This window comes from Loxodonta africana, chromosome 14, assembly GCF_030014295.1.
Source record: "Loxodonta africana isolate mLoxAfr1 chromosome 14, mLoxAfr1.hap2, whole genome shotgun sequence".
NCBI classification, from domain to species: Eukaryota; Metazoa; Chordata; class Mammalia; order Proboscidea; family Elephantidae; genus Loxodonta; species Loxodonta africana.
In genome coordinates, this window is record NC_087355.1 from 31,946,891 (window position 1) to 31,964,779 (window position 17,889).

The 17,889-nt window shown below is 44.2% G+C and overlaps 1 protein-coding gene across 1 annotated transcript in view; it reads right to left on the reverse strand.

The window, feature by feature from the left end:
* The window catches only part of ZNF704 (zinc finger protein 704), a 289,533-nt gene extending 272,208 nt beyond the window's left edge, over positions 1-17,325 (reverse strand). The window contains exon 1 of the mRNA XM_064267867.1: positions 16,843-17,325. Coding sequence (XP_064123937.1) covers positions 16,843-17,325 — 483 coding nt within the window. The remainder of the gene's footprint in view (positions 1-16,842) is intronic.
* Between the last annotated feature and the right edge of the window lie 564 nt (positions 17,326-17,889).

A 17,889-nucleotide genomic window follows, 5' to 3' on the forward strand; every position in this document is an offset into this window, starting at 1 on the left:
GGGGCCAAGATTGTGGAATAGACAGATGCTTCCGGCGAGCCCTCTTTACAACAAAGACCCCAAAAAACAAGTGAAACGAGTACATCTGTGACAAGCTGAGAGCCCTGAGCTTCAAAGACAAGCTTAGAAAATGAACTGAGGGGCAGGAAGAGGAAGAGACTGTTCAGAAGCAGAGTGGAGTTACTGGACCTGAATCTCCGGAAGCCCTCAGGTATCATTCTAGGAGCGGCGGCTGCAGGCTGGTACTAGCCTTTGGCCACAGTTTCCTCGGAGAAGCAGCCAGCCACACAGCCAACTCACACGTCTGGAACCAGAGAAGAACGGCGCTCTTGGCAAAAACTAAGTACTTGCATATATTTTACCACGCCCCCCACACCCCAAAGCTGGCTTCAGCGGCTGAATTCTGTGGGCCTGAGATATGCACTGCTGAGCACCTAGAGCCATCTCCCGGCCTTGGAGAAGGAAAAAAATTTCCAATTGGGGCAAAAAATAATTTGCTAGCTCCACTAACCAGGGGAGCTCAGGACAGAAGTGGCTCTTGTCCAGGCATAAACAGTCCATGGACTTTGAGCACCTTTCCCTTCTGCATGGACCTCTGTGGGCCTATTTCAGGAGAATAGGCCCTTGTTGGCAGGCTCTAACCGTTTCAGCTGTGCGGTGGAGAGGTGGGTGTTTCACGTTTCACATTGCTTTGCCTATTAAACAAGGTCCTCATTTACCCACGTCACGGACCTAAGGACTGGTAGCTTCACTCAGGTCACCCAGCCACCCACAACAGGGGTCCAAAGATAACTGGTACCTTCCAGTCCTTACAACCAAAAATTCTGGGTGCCCATGGTCCGTCTGCAAAACCCACCCACCTGAATGCTCTAGGGAAGAGGGACGCACGTTCCTCTGAGAAACTCGGGGGTCGGTTCTCAGCCCCCTGCCTTGTTCAGAGCATGACCCCCTGCTGCAACCAGATACCGATATATACACCAATCACCCCTGCCCCTCTAAAACTGTAGGACAGGGCCTGTACCACGTGCTTGATGATCAGCTACCTGGAAACCTGAGCTGAATTCATATAAGAAGACTGAATGGACTCCTAGACTGATGTACCTGATAACAGCTCTAGCCATCTGGGGACAGGACATCAGAGCTCCAAAGGCAAAAATAATCAAGCTAGCTCACTCAAGCAACCCATAGGGGTATACCAAAACAAAACAAAGCAAGAAGCTGTGACACAGTAAGCAAGCATGAACTAATACAATAACTTAGAGATGGCTTAGAGACAACAGTCAATATCAAGTCACATAAAGAAACAGACCATGATCACCTCAACAGGCTCTCAAAACAAAGAATCCAGGGATCTTCTAGATGAAAGTGCATTCCTGGAATTACCAGAGGCAGAATACAAAAGTTCAATATACAGAACCCTTCAAGACATCAGGGAGGAAATGAGGCAATACACAGAACCAGCCAAGGAACACACAGATAAAGCAACTGAAGAAATTAAAAAGATTATTCAGGAACATAATGAAAAGTTTAATATGATGGAAAAACCCATAGACAGACAGCAACCAGAAATTCAGAAGATTAAAAATAAAATTGCAGAAGTAGATAACTCAACAGAAAGTCAGAGGAGCAGAACTGAGCAAGCAGAAGCTAGAATTTCTGAACTCGGAGATAAATCACTTGGCACTAATATATTTGAAAAAAATCAGATAAAAGAATTAAAAAAATAAAGAAACCTTAAGAATCATGTGGGACTTGATCAAGAGAAATAACCTACAAGTGACTGGAGTACCAGAACAGGGAGGGATAACAGAAAACACAGAGAGAACTGTTGAAGATTGGTTGGCAGAAAACCTCCCTGATATCATGAAAGATGAGAAGCTATCTATCCAAGATGCTCTTCAAACTCCACATAAGGTAAATCTTAAAAGAAAGTCACCAAGACATATTATAATCAAACTTGGCAAAACCAAAGATAGAGAATTGCAAGAGCAGCGAGGGATAAACAAAGGAGAGCCAATAAGAATAAGCTCGGACTAATCGGCAGAAACCATGCAGGCAAGAAGGCAATGAGATGGCATATTTTAAAAATTGAAGGAAAAAAATTACCAGCCAAGAATCGTATATCAATCAAAACTGTCTCTTAAATATGAAGGTGAAATTAAGACATTTCCAGATAAACACAAGTTGAGGGAATTCATAAAAACCAAACCAAAACTACAAGAAAATACTAACGGGAGTTCTTTGGTTAGAAAATCAATAATATCAGGTATCAACCCAAGACTAGAATACGGGGCAGAGCAACCAGAAGTCAACCCAGACAGCGAAATTCAAAAAAAACAAAGCAAGATTATTTAAAAAAAACAAAAAACAAAAAAAAAAAAAACAGGGAAACAGCGAGAAGATAACATTAAAATAATAAAGAGAGACTAAGAAATGTAATCATACACTCTCCTTATGGAGAGGAAGATACAGCGATACAAAGAAATAAAAGCTAGGTTTAAATTTAGAAAAATAGGGGTAAATAATAAGGTAACCACAAATGAGGCAAACTATCCTACTCATCAAAATAAAATACAAGTGAAAAATACAGACTCAGCAAAAACAAAATCAACAACAACAAATATGAGGAAACGACAATACATAAAGATAATCTACTCAGCACATAAAATTAAGTGGGAAAAAGAAACTGTCAACAACACACAAAAAAACACATCAAAACGATAGCACTAAATTCATACCTATCCATAATTACCCTGAATGTAAATGGACTAAATGCACCAATAAAGAGACAGAGAGTGCAGAATGGATTAAAAAACAAGATCCGTCTGTATGCTGCCTACAAGAGACACGCCTTAGATTTAGAGACGCAAACAAACTAAAACTCAAAGGATGGAAAAAAATATATCAAGCAAACAACAATTAAAAAAGAGCAGGAGTGGCAATATAATTTCTAACAAAATAGACTTTAAAGTTAAATCCATCAGAAAGGATAAGGAAGGACACAATACAATGATTAAACGGACAATACCCCAAGAAGATATAACCATATTAAATATTTATGCACCCAATGACAGGGCTGCAAGATACATGAAACAAACTCTACCAGCATTGAAAAGTGAGATAGACACCTCCACAATAATGGTAGAAGACTTCAAAACACCACTTTCGGTGAAGGACAGGACATCCAGAAAGAAGCTTAATAAAGACACAGAAGATTTAATGCCACAACCAACCAACTTGACCTCATAGACATATAAGAACACTCCATACAACGGCAACCAAGTATATTTCCTTTTCTAGTGCACATGGCATATTCTCTAGAATACACCACATATTAGGTCATAAAGCAAGCCTTAGCAGAACCCAAAACAGTGAAATATTACAAAGCATCTTCTCTGACCATAAGGCCATAAAAGTGGAAATCAATAACAGGAAAAGCAAGGAAAAGAAATCAAATACTTGGAAACTGAACAATACCCTGCTCAAAAAGACTGGATTATAGAAGACAATAACGATGGAATAAAGAAGAATTCCATTCATAGAATCCAATGAGAATGAAAACACTTCCTATCAGAATCTTTGGGACACAGTAAAACCAGTGCTCAGAAGCCAATTTACATCAATAAACGCACAAATCCAAAAAGAAGAAAGGGCCAAAATCAAAGAATAATCCCTACAACTTGAACAAATAGAAAGTGAGCAACAAAAGAAACCCACAGCCACCAGAAGAAAACAAATAATAAAAATTAGAGCTGAGCTAAATTAAATAGAAAACAGAAAAACAACTGCAAGAATTAATAAGACCAAAAGCTAGTTCTCTGAAAAAAAATCAACAAAATTGATAAACCCACTGGCCAAACTGACAAAAGAAAAACAGGAGAGGAAGCAAATGACCTGAACAAGAAATGAGATGGGTGATATTACAACAGACTCAACTGAAATTAAAATAATCATATCAGATTACTACAAAAAATTGTACTCTAACAAATTTGAAAACTTAGAAGAAATGGATGAATTCCTAGAAACACACTACCTACCTAAACTAACACAAACAGAGGTAGAACAACTCAATAGACCCATAACAAAAGAAGAGATTGAAAAGGTAATCGAAAAACTCCCAACAAAAAAAAAAGCAGAAGAAAAGCTAGATAACTGGGATCTCCTAAAAATCAAACACCTATTCTCATCCAAAGACTTCACTGCAGAGTTCTACCGAACTTTCAGAGAAGAGGTAACACCACCACTACTAAAGATATTTCAGAGCATAGAAAAGGACAGAATACTTCCAAACTCATTCTATGAAGCCACCATATCTCTGATACCAAAACCAGGTAAAGACACCACAAGAAAAGAAAATTATAGACCTCTATCCCTCCTGAACGTAGATGCAAAAATCCTCGACAAAATTCTAGCCAACAGAATTCAACAACATATCAAAAAAATAATTCACCATGACCACGTGGATTCCTACCAGGTATGCAGGGATGGTTCAACATTAGAAAAACAATTAATGTAATCCACCACGTAAATAAAACAAAAGACAAGAATCACAATTTTATCAATTGATGCAGAAGAAAGCATTTGGCAAAGTTCAACACCTATTCATGATAAAAATTCTCAGCAAAATAGGAATACAAGGAAAATTCCTCAACATAATAAAGGGCATTTCTATAAAGCCAACAGCCGACATCATCCTAAATGGATAGAGCCTGAAAGCATTCCCACTGAGATCAGGAACCAGACAAGGATGCCCTTTATCACTGCTCTTATTCAACATTGTGCTGGAGGTCCTAGCCAGAGCAATTCGGCTAGATAAAGAAATAAAGAGCATCCAGATTGGCAATGAAGAAGTAAAAGTATCTCTATTTGTAGATAACATGATCTTATACACAGAAAACCCTAAGGAATCCTCCAGAAAACTATGGAAATTAATAGAAGAGTTCAGCAGAGTATCGGGCTATAAGATAAAAAAATACAAAAATCAGTTGGATTCCTCTACACCAACAAAAAGAACATCAAAGAGGAAATCACCAAATCAATATCAAATACAGTAACCCCCAAGAAGATAAAATACTTAGGAATAAATCTTACCAGAGATGTAAAAGGCTTATACAAAGAAAACTACAGTACACTTCTGCAAGAAACCAAAAGAGACTTACATAAGCAGAAAAACATACCTTGTTCATGGACAGGAAGACTTAACATTATAAAAATGTCTATTCTACCAAAAGGGATCTATACATTTAATGGAATTCCGATCCAAATCCCAAAGACATTCTTTAATGAGATGGAGAAACATATCAACAACTTCATATGGAAGGGAAAAAGGCCCCAGATAAAAAAGGCATTACTGAAAAAGAAGAACAAGTGGGAGGCCTCACTCTACCTGATTTTAGAACCTATTATACAGCCAGAGTAGTCAAAACATCCTGGTACTGGTACAACAACAGACACATAGACCAATGGAACAAAATTGAGAATCCAGACATAAATCCATCCACATATAAGCAGCTGATATTTGACAAAAGCCCCAAAACAGTTAAATGGGGAAAAGACAGTCTTTTTAACAAATGGTGCTGGCATAACTGGATATCCATCTGCAAAACAATGAAATAAGACCCATACCTCACTCCATGCACAAAAATGAGCTCAAAATAGATCAAAGACCTAAGTGTAAAATCTAAAACGATAAAGATCATGGAAGAAAAAATAGGGACAATGTTAGGAGTCCTAATACATGGCGTTAACAGTATACAAAACATTACTAAGAATGCAGAAGGAAAACTAGAAAACTGGGAGCTCCTAAAAATCAAACACCTATGCTCATCCAAAGACTTCACCAAAAGAGTAAAAAGACTACCTACAGACTGGGAAAAAGTTTTTAGCTATGACATTTTCAATCAGTGCCTGATCTCTAAAATCTATAAGATACTGCAAAAACTCAGCTACAAAAAGACAAATAACCCAATTAAAAAATGGGCAAAAGATATGAATAGACACTTCACTAAAGAAGACATTCAGGTAGCTAACAGATACATGAGGAAATGTTCATGATCATTAGCCATTAGAGAAATGCGGATCAAAACTACAATGAGATTTCACCTCACTCCAACAAGGTTGGCATTAATCCAAAACACACAAAATAATAAATGTTGGAGAGGCTGTGGAGAGATTGGAACACTTATACACTGCTGGTGGGAATGTAAAATGGTACAACCACTTTGGAAATCGATTTGGCATTTCCTTTAAAAGCTAGAAATAGAATTACCATACGATCCAGCAATCCCACTCCTCGGGACATATCCTAGAGTAATAAGAGCCTTTACACGAATGGATATATGCACACCCATGTTTATTGCAGCACTGTTTACAACAGTAAAAAGATGGTAGCAACCAAGGTGCCCATTGACGGATGAATGGATAAATAAATAATGATATATTCACACAATGGAATAGTGTGCATCCATAAAGAACAGTCAGGAATCTGTGAAACATTTCATAACATGGAGGAACCTGGAAGGCATTATGCTGAGTGAAGTTAGTCAGTTGCAAAAGGACAAATATTGTATAAGACCATTATTATAAGAACTTGAGGAATAGTTTAAACTGAAAAGAAAACATTCTTTCATGGTTACGAGAGGGGGGAGGGAGGGTAGGTGGGAGAGGGGTATTTACTAATTAGATAGTAGATAAGAACTACTTTAGGTGAAGGGAAAGACAGCACACAATACAGGGGAGGTCGGCACAACTGGACTAAACCAAAAGCAAAGAAGTTTCCTGAATAAGCTGAATGCTTCGAAGGCCAGTGCAGCAGGGCAGGGGTCTGGGGACCAAGGTTTCAGGGGACATCTAAGTCAATTGGCATAATAAAATCTATTAAGAAAACATTCTGGGTCCCACTCTGAAGAGTGGCATCTGGGGTCTTAAACACTAGCAAGCAGCCATCTAAGATGCATCAATTGGTGTCAACCCTCTTGGATCAAAGAAGAATGAAGAACACCAAGGACACAAGGTAATTATGAGCCCAAGAGACAGAAAGGGCCACATGAACCCGAGATTACATCAGCCTGAGACCAGAAGAACTAGATGGTGCCCAGCTACAACCAATGACTGACAGGGAACGCAACAGAGAAGCCCTGAGGGAGCAGGAGAGCAGTGGAATGCAGACCTCAAATTCTCATAAAAAGACCAGACTGAATGGTCTGACTGAGACTAGAAGGACCCCAGTGGTCATGGCCCCCAGACCTTCTGTTGGCCCAGGACAGGAACCATTCCCGAAGCCAACTCTTCAGACAGGGATTGGACTAGACAATGAGTTGGAGAGGGATGCTGGTGAGGAGTGAGCTTCTTGGATCAGGTGGACACTTGAGACTACGTTGGCATCTCCTGCCTGGAGGGGAGATGAGAGGGTAGAGGGGGTTAGAAGCTGGCGAAATGGACACGAAAAGAAAGAGCAGAGGGACAGAGCGGGCTGTCTCATTAGGGGGAGAGTAATCAATTTTTTTTTTTAATCAGGAGTATGTAGCAAGGTATATATACGTTTTTGCGTGAGAGACTGACTTGATTTGTAAACCTTCACTTAAAGCAAAATAAAAATTATTTTAAAAAGATTATAAAAAAATCATAGACTCGATCTTGTTTTCCCTAAACATAAGTTGTATTGAATTTTCCAAAGCACTGTCTTCAATGAAGTAAAGGCTTAATCACTCTAATTCCACTACAGATATTTCAGAGTTCTATTCTGTTCCATTTCATCCAGTAGATAAAAGTAACTAAGGCTATTTGCCAAAGGCAGTGATCTAAACTCACCCTTTGACTAGCTATTCAGGAATTACCTCCTGGCCAAACAAACCATCTAAACTTCACATGAATTATCTGGCTATAATTATTTTAGGGTGTGTATGAAAACAACAATCCAAATCCTGGTAGCCAAGTAAGGTCTCATGGCCTATCTATTTTTGATCTTAAGGATAATGAAGAAGAGGGGTTTCCAACCTCTTTATAAGCAACTTGGCAGCATTTTGCTAGGCTGTAAACTCCCTAAAGGTGGAAATAGGGTTTATTCACCGCTGTTTCCCACATGAATACCAGGAACCTAGCAAACAGTGGCTTTCAAAAAAGACCTGCTGACTGAGGGAATGGATAGAAACATGAACAGTGTCAAAGATTGAACTGTGTCCCCCCCCCCAAAATGTGTGTATCAATTTGGCTGGGCCATGGATTCCCAGTATTGTGTTGTAAATCCTGCCTCTATGATGTTAACGAGGGAGGATGGGCAGCAGTTGTGTTAGTGAGGCAGGACTCAATCTACAAGATTGGATTGTTTCTTGAGGCAATCTCTTGATATATAAAAGAAAGAAGCAAGCAGAGAGACAGGGGACCTCATACCACCAAGAAAGCAGTGCTGGGTACAAAGCATGTCCTTTGGACCCTGGGGTCCCTGCGTGAAAAATCTCCTGGTCTGCGGGAACATTGATGAGAATGCTGACAGAGAAAATCTTCCCCTGGAGCTGACACCCTGAATTTGGACTTTTAGCCTACTTTACTGTGAGAAAATAAACTTCCCTCTGTTAAAGCCATCCACTTGTGGTATTTCTGTTACAGCGGCACTAGATAACAGAGAATTTGGTACCAAGAGTGGGGTGCTGCTCTAACAGATACCTAAAATGTGGAAGGAGTTTTGAAACTGTGAATGGATAGAGCTGCGACAACGGAGGACTAATGCAGCAGAGAACCTGCTGCGGCAGAAAAGCCGCAACAGCAGAACCAGGAGACCAGCGGGAGACAGTGCTGGAGCCAACCCACGGAGCGAGAGAGCTGAATGCCTGTGCGTAGGAGGCTCCCCGGCAGAGTGGGGTGCCTCCGGGCACTTATTGGTGGAGCTACTGAGCTTTGTAACACTTGCCCCAGCATGACAGACATAGGCGTGGGCCCCCAGAGCTGAGAGGCCAAGAAACCAGGAAACAGAAGCTAAAGAGATAAGGAACACAAGAAGCTGAACTGCCATAATCTCAAAACTATGGCCATGACCTCAGGGGTTTCAAAGGGTGGAGCCATGGCCTCTGGTGTTTCATAAGGGTGGAGTTGCCACTCAGATGGACCAGGAGAATGGTGCATGAGCCTAAAGCCTAGGTAGGAGTTTCTGTCCCAGTGGGCCTGGAGGCGGAGCTGAATGAACCCCAGGGGCAAGGGGCCTCCACTCAAAACCTGGAGACCATGGCCAATACCTACAGTCTGGAGGGCAGGGTCATTATGTAAATTGTCTCAGAGAACAGAATATTATTTTCAAAGCTTTGAGGGCTAATATAATGTATTCTGCTGACTTGCTTGGTGTCTGCTATGCCTTCATTCCCTTCAGTTTCTCCCATTTGTAATGGAAATGTCTAGCTTGTGCCTGTTCTGCCATTGTGCCCTTCGAAGCAGATAACTTGTATCCTAGATTTCACAGATGAGGAATTTTTGGATTTGGGACTTGGAGTTAAGACTTTTGCTATGACATGATGGGGTGAATATGCTTTGCATATTGCAAGGATGTGATTTTAGGGGGGCCAAAGGGTGGAATGTCATGGGTTGAATTATGTTCCCCCAAAAATGTGTGTATCAATTTGGCTGGGCCATGATTCCCGGTATTATATGATTTTCCTGTATGTTGTAAATTCTGCCTCTATGATGTTAATGAAGGAGGATGGGTGGCAGTTGTGTCGGTAAGGCAGGACTCATTCTACAAGATCGGATTGTGTCTTGAGGCAATCTCTTGAGATATAAAAGAAAGAAGCAAGCAGAGAGACAGGGGACCTCATACCACCAAGAAAGCAGTGCTGGGAGCAGAGTGTGTCCCTTGGATCCAGGGTCCCTGTGTGAAGAAGCTCCTAGTCTGGGGGAACATTGATGAGAAGGCTGACAGAGAGAGAAAGTCTTCCCCTGGACCCGACACCCTGAATTTGGACTTTTCGCCTACTTTACTGTGAGAAAATAAACTTCCCTTTGTTAAAGCCATCCACTTGTGTTATTTCTGTTATAGCAGCACTAGATAACTAAGACAAACAGCAAACCCAAAGAAAATTACCTTTATTTTGACACTGTAGATTTGGTTAAGACAGAAGGTTGGCTGTGAGGTTCCCCAAATATTAGAAAGCCTAATGAAAACCATGCATTTTACCTTATGATGAGACTGCACAGTCAACTAAAAGGTCAAGTTGCCTTGACTTCAGTACATATTACATCAAGTTATTGTGGCCCGTAACCATAACCTGTTGCTGTCAAGTCCATTCCAACTCATAATGACTCCACAGGACAGAGCAGAACTGCCCCATGGGGTTTCCAAGGCTGTAAATCCTTTAGAAGCAGACTGCCACGTCTTCCTCCCACTGAGCGACTGGTGGGTTCTAACTGCCGACCTTTTGGTTAGCAACCAAGTGCTTAACCACTGCACCACCAGGCTTTTCAGTTGTTGTGACAAGGCCGGTTTATTCCTGCAGATCAGAGGTTCTGATGTTGCACACTGCAGCGGGAGGAAAAGGCTCCCTCCTCCCTAAACCCCTCCTAGGCTGGGAGGACACATCAATCTGACTGGAACAGTTTTACTAATGAATAGGGTCCCACCTTCTAAGAGGTCAAATACACACACACACACACACACACACACACACACACAGAGCCTTCTTCTAAGGGGAGGTGAGGCGCTTAGCTAAATCGGGGTAGGTCTTGATTTCTCACTTTTTCTCTCCTTTTCTCTAACACTTGTATTACTGGGTATTCCATGACTAACTAGTGGTAAGATTTTAGTGAAGGAGGAGAGGCCCTAGCTAGGGGTTGGGTATTATGTCTTTAAATCAGCTGCCGTCAAGCTGATTTAGACTCATGGTAGCCCTGTGTGTCAGAGTACAACTATGCTCCATATATTTTTCGATAGCTGATTTTTTGAAAGTAGGTCACTGGACCTTTCTTTCCAGGCACCTCTGGGTGGACTCAAATAGCTAATCTCTAGCAGCTGAGCAGAGTCTCTGGATGGTGCAAACAGTTAATGTGCTTGGCTGCTAACCAAAAGGTTGGCGATTCAAATCCACCTGGAGGTTCCTCTCAAGAAAGGCCTGATGATCTAATTCCCAAAAATCATCCATTGAAAACCCTACGAAGCGCAGTTCTACTCTGACACACAGGAGGTCGCTAGGAGTCAGAATCGACTTGACAGCAACTGGTGTGAGTTTGTTTGTTCAGGCCAGTTTACTACGAGGGCCACATCAGGGATCGTGGACACTCGGTTCCCACATTTCCCATATGTTATCATCCTCTGATCACACACCCCCCACAAGGAGGGGTGACTGGTCTCAGCAGGATTCGCAGAGGGTCCTGCCCAGCATACCACAGCCACATGTAAGGCTTCCTCCCCATGAAGTACTTTATGAAAAAGGAACATTGCAAAAATAGAAGCCGATAAGCAGCGAGGGGTAGATCACTTCAGGAAACTGTGGTTTTTTACCACAACACTAAGAGACTGAATGCAGATCATGCCTGGGCACGAGGAACTAACCCAGAAAGGAGGACGAAAACTTGGGGATGGCTGACCAGGCCGCTAATCCAGGCCCCTCCTAACTCACTATGCAGCCCTGGCTGCACAGACATTTCACCGCTCATAGATTCAGTGTCCTCGCTGGTCAAATGAGGGTACTGGATTACCAGATACTCTCTGTTTGCCTTCCAACTCTGGCAGCCTAAGATTCAGTGAATGACAACTTTGTCTGGTATCTTAAGCATATGCCTTTCACTGGAGCCAACACCACAGACCATTTGCAACTGGCATTAGCGCTAGCAAATTCAATCAGGAATTCAGTGTTTGCTACACAGTCTGTGCCAAAGGCTTACAGTCATCTGATATTCAAGAGATAGTCTAATAGATGTGTTAACTCTCCCTGGAGAGCTGACACTCAGGAAGCAGATTCCCTTTCGATTAATAATGATTCAGTACTAGATGTAAATTATCTCATTTAAAAACCTTTCTTCTGCAGTTTTTCTATAGATGAAATCTTGATGGAACTACCAGCAGTCTTCCGTGCCCAGGTTTTTTCCTCAACTTGCTACACCAGTAAAGGATCCATCTGGCTGGATTCTTAGCCCTCAATTCTTCCACAGCATCACACAGGACAGTCCTGGGCCTTGTTATCTCGGCCCCCTATTGTTTTGCCTTTCTAACAACTTATTAAATCCTTCCTAAGTTTGGCAGTGTCCTTGTGTTTGTTTGTTTGTTTTTCTCTTTCATTAAACCCCAGAGAAAGATAACGTATATTGTGCTACTTAATGTTCCTTACACAAGTGCCTCTGAGGTTAGCAGATAAATTTGTATGTTTCCTTTGGCCAGAAACTGAAAACTATGTAATACAAAGTTTCTCTGTCTCATTTAAAGCCTAAATAAGTACCTATTATAGTAATCAAGTGACACATTTCAGATGCCTAGTTGGGTCTCTGTGGTTCCTGGGTGGTGCAAATGTTAACATGCTCGGCTGCTAATTGAAAGGTTGGAATTTTGAGTCCAAGAGCCTCCTCAGAAAGGCCTGGCAATCTACTTCCAAAAAACCAACCATTAACAACTCTATTCAGCACAGTTCTACTCTGACACACATGGGGTTGTTCATGAGTGGGAATCAACTCAGCGACACCTGATAGTAGGATCCATTCCTCTATTCCCTTAGCCATCCCAATCCTTCCGGAAATATATGGGAGTATAAATCTGAAATAAATTTTAGGAGATTCCAGTTCAGTGATTTAAAACAACAACAAAAAAAACACAGGCAACAGCATCAGACAGCCTAGACGTGAACCCAGCCTCCCCACCTGGCCACAGGCCTCCAGCGTGCAATATCACCCCTAAGTCTCCCCAGCCGGAGCATGAGGGAGCCCTGTGGATTCCCAAGTCGTAATTTCTCATTAAATCCTCCTTCCTATAAAGCATTTAGCAGAGTTCCTGGCTCATAATAAGTATTGAGCAAATATTAATTTGTATTAACATTATCTTGGAACTCCAAATATGCATCTCCTTCCCATTCTCATTATCATTTTATTGGTTTACTCTTCAATTTCTCTAATCCACTGACCTATGATTTTTTCACAGTCCCTCACCCTCTTCCTGTCCTCACTTCTCTTAGGGCCGATGTTGTTATTGCGGGGTGCCATCATGCCAATTCTGATTCATAACAACCGTGTGTGACAGGGCAGAACTGCCTCATCCGGTTTTCTTGGCTATAATCTTTATTAATCTTTACAGAAGCAGATAACCAAATCTGTTGTTCCACAGGGTCATTGGGTGGGTTTGAACCACCAACCTTTCGGTTAGCAGCCAAGTGCTTAACCATTGCACCACCAGGGCTCATAATCCATCATTATAGTCACAGCTATGCCAACTCCCTCAACAATGTCCCTGTCTTTCTTTCCACTGCTCACTCACCTGGCTGAACCCCACCCCTGCTGGATCTAGCTCTCCACTTTCTCTACAAGAGGCAATATAGTGTAATGTTTAGCTCTGGAGTTAGACTGCCAGGCCCCACATCCCTGCTCTACCACCTAACAGCTGTGTTTAAGTTCAGCTGCTTATCCCTTCTGTAAAATGAGGATAAGAAGAAGCATGCCCGCCCAATGCTTCTGTAGGGAAGTTTAAATGAGATTATACACTTAAGACTAGTACCAGCCATAGCAAGTACTTAATAAACATTAACGCTGTTATTTTTATTATTATGACTGTGCGTGAGCCAACGGAACGAGGTTGGGAAAATCACACAAAGAGACTGCTTGCACTGTAAATGTATAACCACAAACTCTATTTCATTTCTCTGGTAATTTCTCTCCCACACCCTGAAAACTCTACTTTATGCCTTCAGCCCTTAATTAAAACCACTCTCAGCTGATGATCTCCACTCCTGCTATGTGGGGAAACAGACGCCATCAGACAAGTACTGCTTCATCTGACCACCACCAATATACAAAACTACCCACGTCTGGGCTCATTTTCCCCACCTTCTAAGTCAATGGAAAAGGTCTCTTGCTTTTCTATCAAAGGCCAACCCCTCTCCTTGGGTTCCAGGTCCCTGCCCCTACAGCTTTTCCAAGGACTTTATTTCTGCAGTTACCCCTCTTCTCTTTACAACTTCAGTTCCTCCCTAAGGTGACCCCCAGTGAGCCTCACCTCTTGGTATCCATGCCCCTGTATAATCTCTCCCTGTAAGTGTGACTTGCTCTAACCTATAGAATATACATAGCAAAGGTGATAGTATGCTACTCTTGTGATTACATTACATTCTATGAGACTCCATCTTCTAGCAGCAGACAAGCTCTTGAGATTCTCCTTGTCGTCTTGGCGAAGTAAGTGGCCATGTTGAGGAAGTCCTCGTTAAAAGGAACTGCACTGGGTTCTTCTAGGAGAATTTGTCCACTACTCTCTAACCCTACTAACTCCCAGCAAACTAGTCCAAGCTGTCCTCCCCATCTCGCACCTGGACTGCAATAACAGCAACCACCTAAGTGGACTCCTTGCTTCTAATGCTGTCCTCTGTACTCCATCCAGCATGACCTTTTTAAAAATACAAACCACCTTATACGCCTTCATTGCTTAAAACTTTCCAAAGACTTCACACTCTACTTAGAAAAGGCCCACTAGGCTCAATACCCCAGCTGCCCTCAGGCGTATCTCATACCTACAAAGTTCCAGGTACACTCATTTTTTCCTTCCCATCTCAAGAGTTTCTGCAGTTGCTATTACCTACCGCTGTCTGGAAAGATATTCTTTCCGCTCTGCATGTCTTAGATCAAATGTCACCTCAGAGAGGTCTTCCTCCTAAACTCTAAGGCATCAGCATTTCCCTTGTAGCATAATATCACAGTCTGAAGGGTCATGCTTATTTAGTTAGGTGTTTGATTATTGCCATGTTTCCCCTTACTAGATATGAGCATCTGAAAGGCGTTCGCTGCTGTCTTCTAGAACAGTATCTGGCAATAGTAGGTGCTCAATAAATATTTGTTAAATAAATAAACACGTAAGATGGTGCCATTCTCACAGGAATTATAACAAAAATTACCTTGCTATATTCCATGGAAAATCTCTTCAGATGCAGTGTCAAGATGTCTTTAAAGCAGTTAAAAAGTGATCAAATTATACCCCTAACTATTCAATACATAAGTCTCTGAAAAGTTGTAGGCATACCAAAGTGTTGGAAAATGAAGCACATTTCTAAAGAAATCTAACAAATTTGTTTGGCGCTGTGAAAAATATTTCTTTATAATGGGAATTATCACATCCTAGTTTTACAGATTTGATTATTTTCCTACATTAGATGTTCCTTGATCACAGAACACAAATTATTCATTTTTCTATCACAAGTCGTGCAATCACTATTCAAACCACAAGATGTATTTTCAATATTTCTAGATAAAAAAAAGTGCTAGGGAATCACTACTGTTGTTACTCAGGGTCACTGATGCCATGTGACTTAATTCCAAGGACAGCTATATCCTGTAGTCATATAATGCAGGCTTCTTAGCAGACCATGGTAATGAGTGTGGTCACGGGGTGGATTCCAACAAGCAGCTGTCAAAAACTATCATCCCAAATGACTATTTCTCACTCCTGGCGCTGGTATTTCCGGGGTGGCCTAGGAAAGAAATCTGTGCCACATCCACTCTGGGTCTACTCTAACTGCTGATGTTTAACATTTCTTTGGAACTGCAATTTCATGCTTTGACGAGTTTTTTTTTTTTTTTTGCAAGCCCCAAAAGATTATTTTTAAATAGTCCCTATCTACTACTTGTTTTATGTATGTTTCTTCCTGAAATTCCATGTATTCTGAAAACTACAATAAGTAGTTATTCAGTTTTGATTCTGAAAGCCACTCAAGAAAAATCAGTCCTTCCATCGCTTACCACTTGCTGCCCTCAAAACTTCTTAGCAACATACACAGTGCATGAACCTCAACGTGGTTTGCTTTGTCCAATCGCAGGCCTGAAAGCCCAACCAGTCAGTTGTGTAATAATAAACCCCTTATCTTCTGAAGATACACAAACGGAAAGCTCTCTCGGTGTTACAGTCAATGGGAGCCTTCGCTAGAATTCTCGGCAGAAACGCATATATTTTAAATGCCAGCTCCCCCTCCCCGCCCCGCCCCCTCCCGCTTTTCCTGATCCCCCCGTTTTGTTTTGTTTCTCCCCTCTTTTGCAGTTATGAAGGAGGAAGAAGGCTAAACAATGTCGAGTTTAAACAAGGGAGGGAAAGGGGCAATGCCATAAGCTGATGGCAAAATGCATGTAGGAACCTAAGGCTTGGTTTTTGCAGTACTGGGCTTACCGGTTCCTTCACAAGTGTATGTGATTGAAACTAATCAACAACCTTTCGTGGACGAAGAAGGGATTGGGAGACTGACAAGGGAAGCCGCTTGTTAGTTTCGGTAAGCTTGGATACCTCTCAAAATTAGCAAAACGGAACATTCCTGCGTCTCTGGGGAGGAATAAAATCTCATTCCTCCACCTCGCCCGTCCCCACGGGGCGCCAACCTGTGTCTTCTTCGTCCCATCTCCAACTTCCCACCCCACCAGGGAGAATCGATCTTATCCTGGACCCACAGGAGCCAACAAGCCCGACCTGGCCTTTGAGGAAAAGGGGAACAGCCGCCTCGGAAAGGTGAAGGGGGCCGAGGCGCGAGCAAATCAACAGTTTCCTCGCCCTGACCCGCGCTGCAGCCAACACCGCTGACACACCCCTCCCGGTCGCCAGTCCCGGCCTGAGCCGGCGTCTCGAGCCAGGGCCCGGGCCGGTCCCCCTCCCCGGGCCGGCGGGTCCCGCGCGCTACCGCGCCCTGCACGCACCTTCAACGCGCCCCGGGCTGGGCCCTTGGGGACGGCGCGGCTGGGGCCGAGGGGCGCGAAGCGCTCCTCGCCTTCCTCGTCGTCGTCATCGCCGTCCACCACCTCGACGACCACCTCCTCGTCTTCGTCTTCCTCGTCGTCATCCTCCTCCTCCGCGCCCCCTCGGGGCTTCTCCTCCACCCGCCCGAGCCCCCGCCGCCGCCGGCCCCCGCCTTCCTCGTCCTCGTCTTCCTCCCCTAGAAGCAGGAGCACCGGCGAGGAGGCAGCAGCGGCCCCAGCGGCCCGAGGGGGGCCGGTCCCGGCGGTGCGCGGCGGCGGCAGCGGCGGCCTCCAGCTCTCCGGGGCCCGGCCCGGGGCGGGGGACGGGAGCCCGGGCAAGGCGACTTCCTTGGCGGGCGCGGGCGCCGGCCCCGGGGACTGCAGCGCGGCGCCCCCGCGGCGGCTGCCCAGGCTGGAGCGCTTGGCTAGACGCCGCGCCTGCATGCCTGGCTGCGGGCCGCCGGCCGCGGCGCGGAGCCGGAGAGTTTGTCACCTCCTTCTCCTCCTCTTCCTTCTCGGGCGGCCGCTCTGGCCACAGGCGCCCGGGGCGCGGGGCTACAGGGGGCTGCAGGAGCCTCCTCTCCCGGTTTGCAACTGGCACTGGCTGCAGAGGCGCGGGCGCCGCCTTCGCTGGACCGGCCCGCGGAGACGCCGGCGGCCGGCGGCTACTGCGGGGCGGCGCGGCGGCCGCGGGCAGGGGTGGGTGTGAGCGAGCGGCGCGCTGCCGCCGCCGCCGCCGCCGCCACTGCCGCCCGGGAGCCGCGGGCCGCGCTGCGCTCCATGCGGCCGGCGGCCGGGCCCGCGCGCGCCTCTCCCGGCCCGCTGCGCCCGCGCGGTCCGGGCCTACAGCTGCCCTCCCTCGGCTCGAGCTGTTTGTTTTGTGTATTTGTCACCACCGCCCCCCTCTTCGCGAGCCATTCCACACAGCCCTCCGGTCCTCCCCCCGCCCGTTCAGGCAAAACCCGGACTGGATTTGTTTCTCCTACCCACAGCCTCCGAAATTCTCGC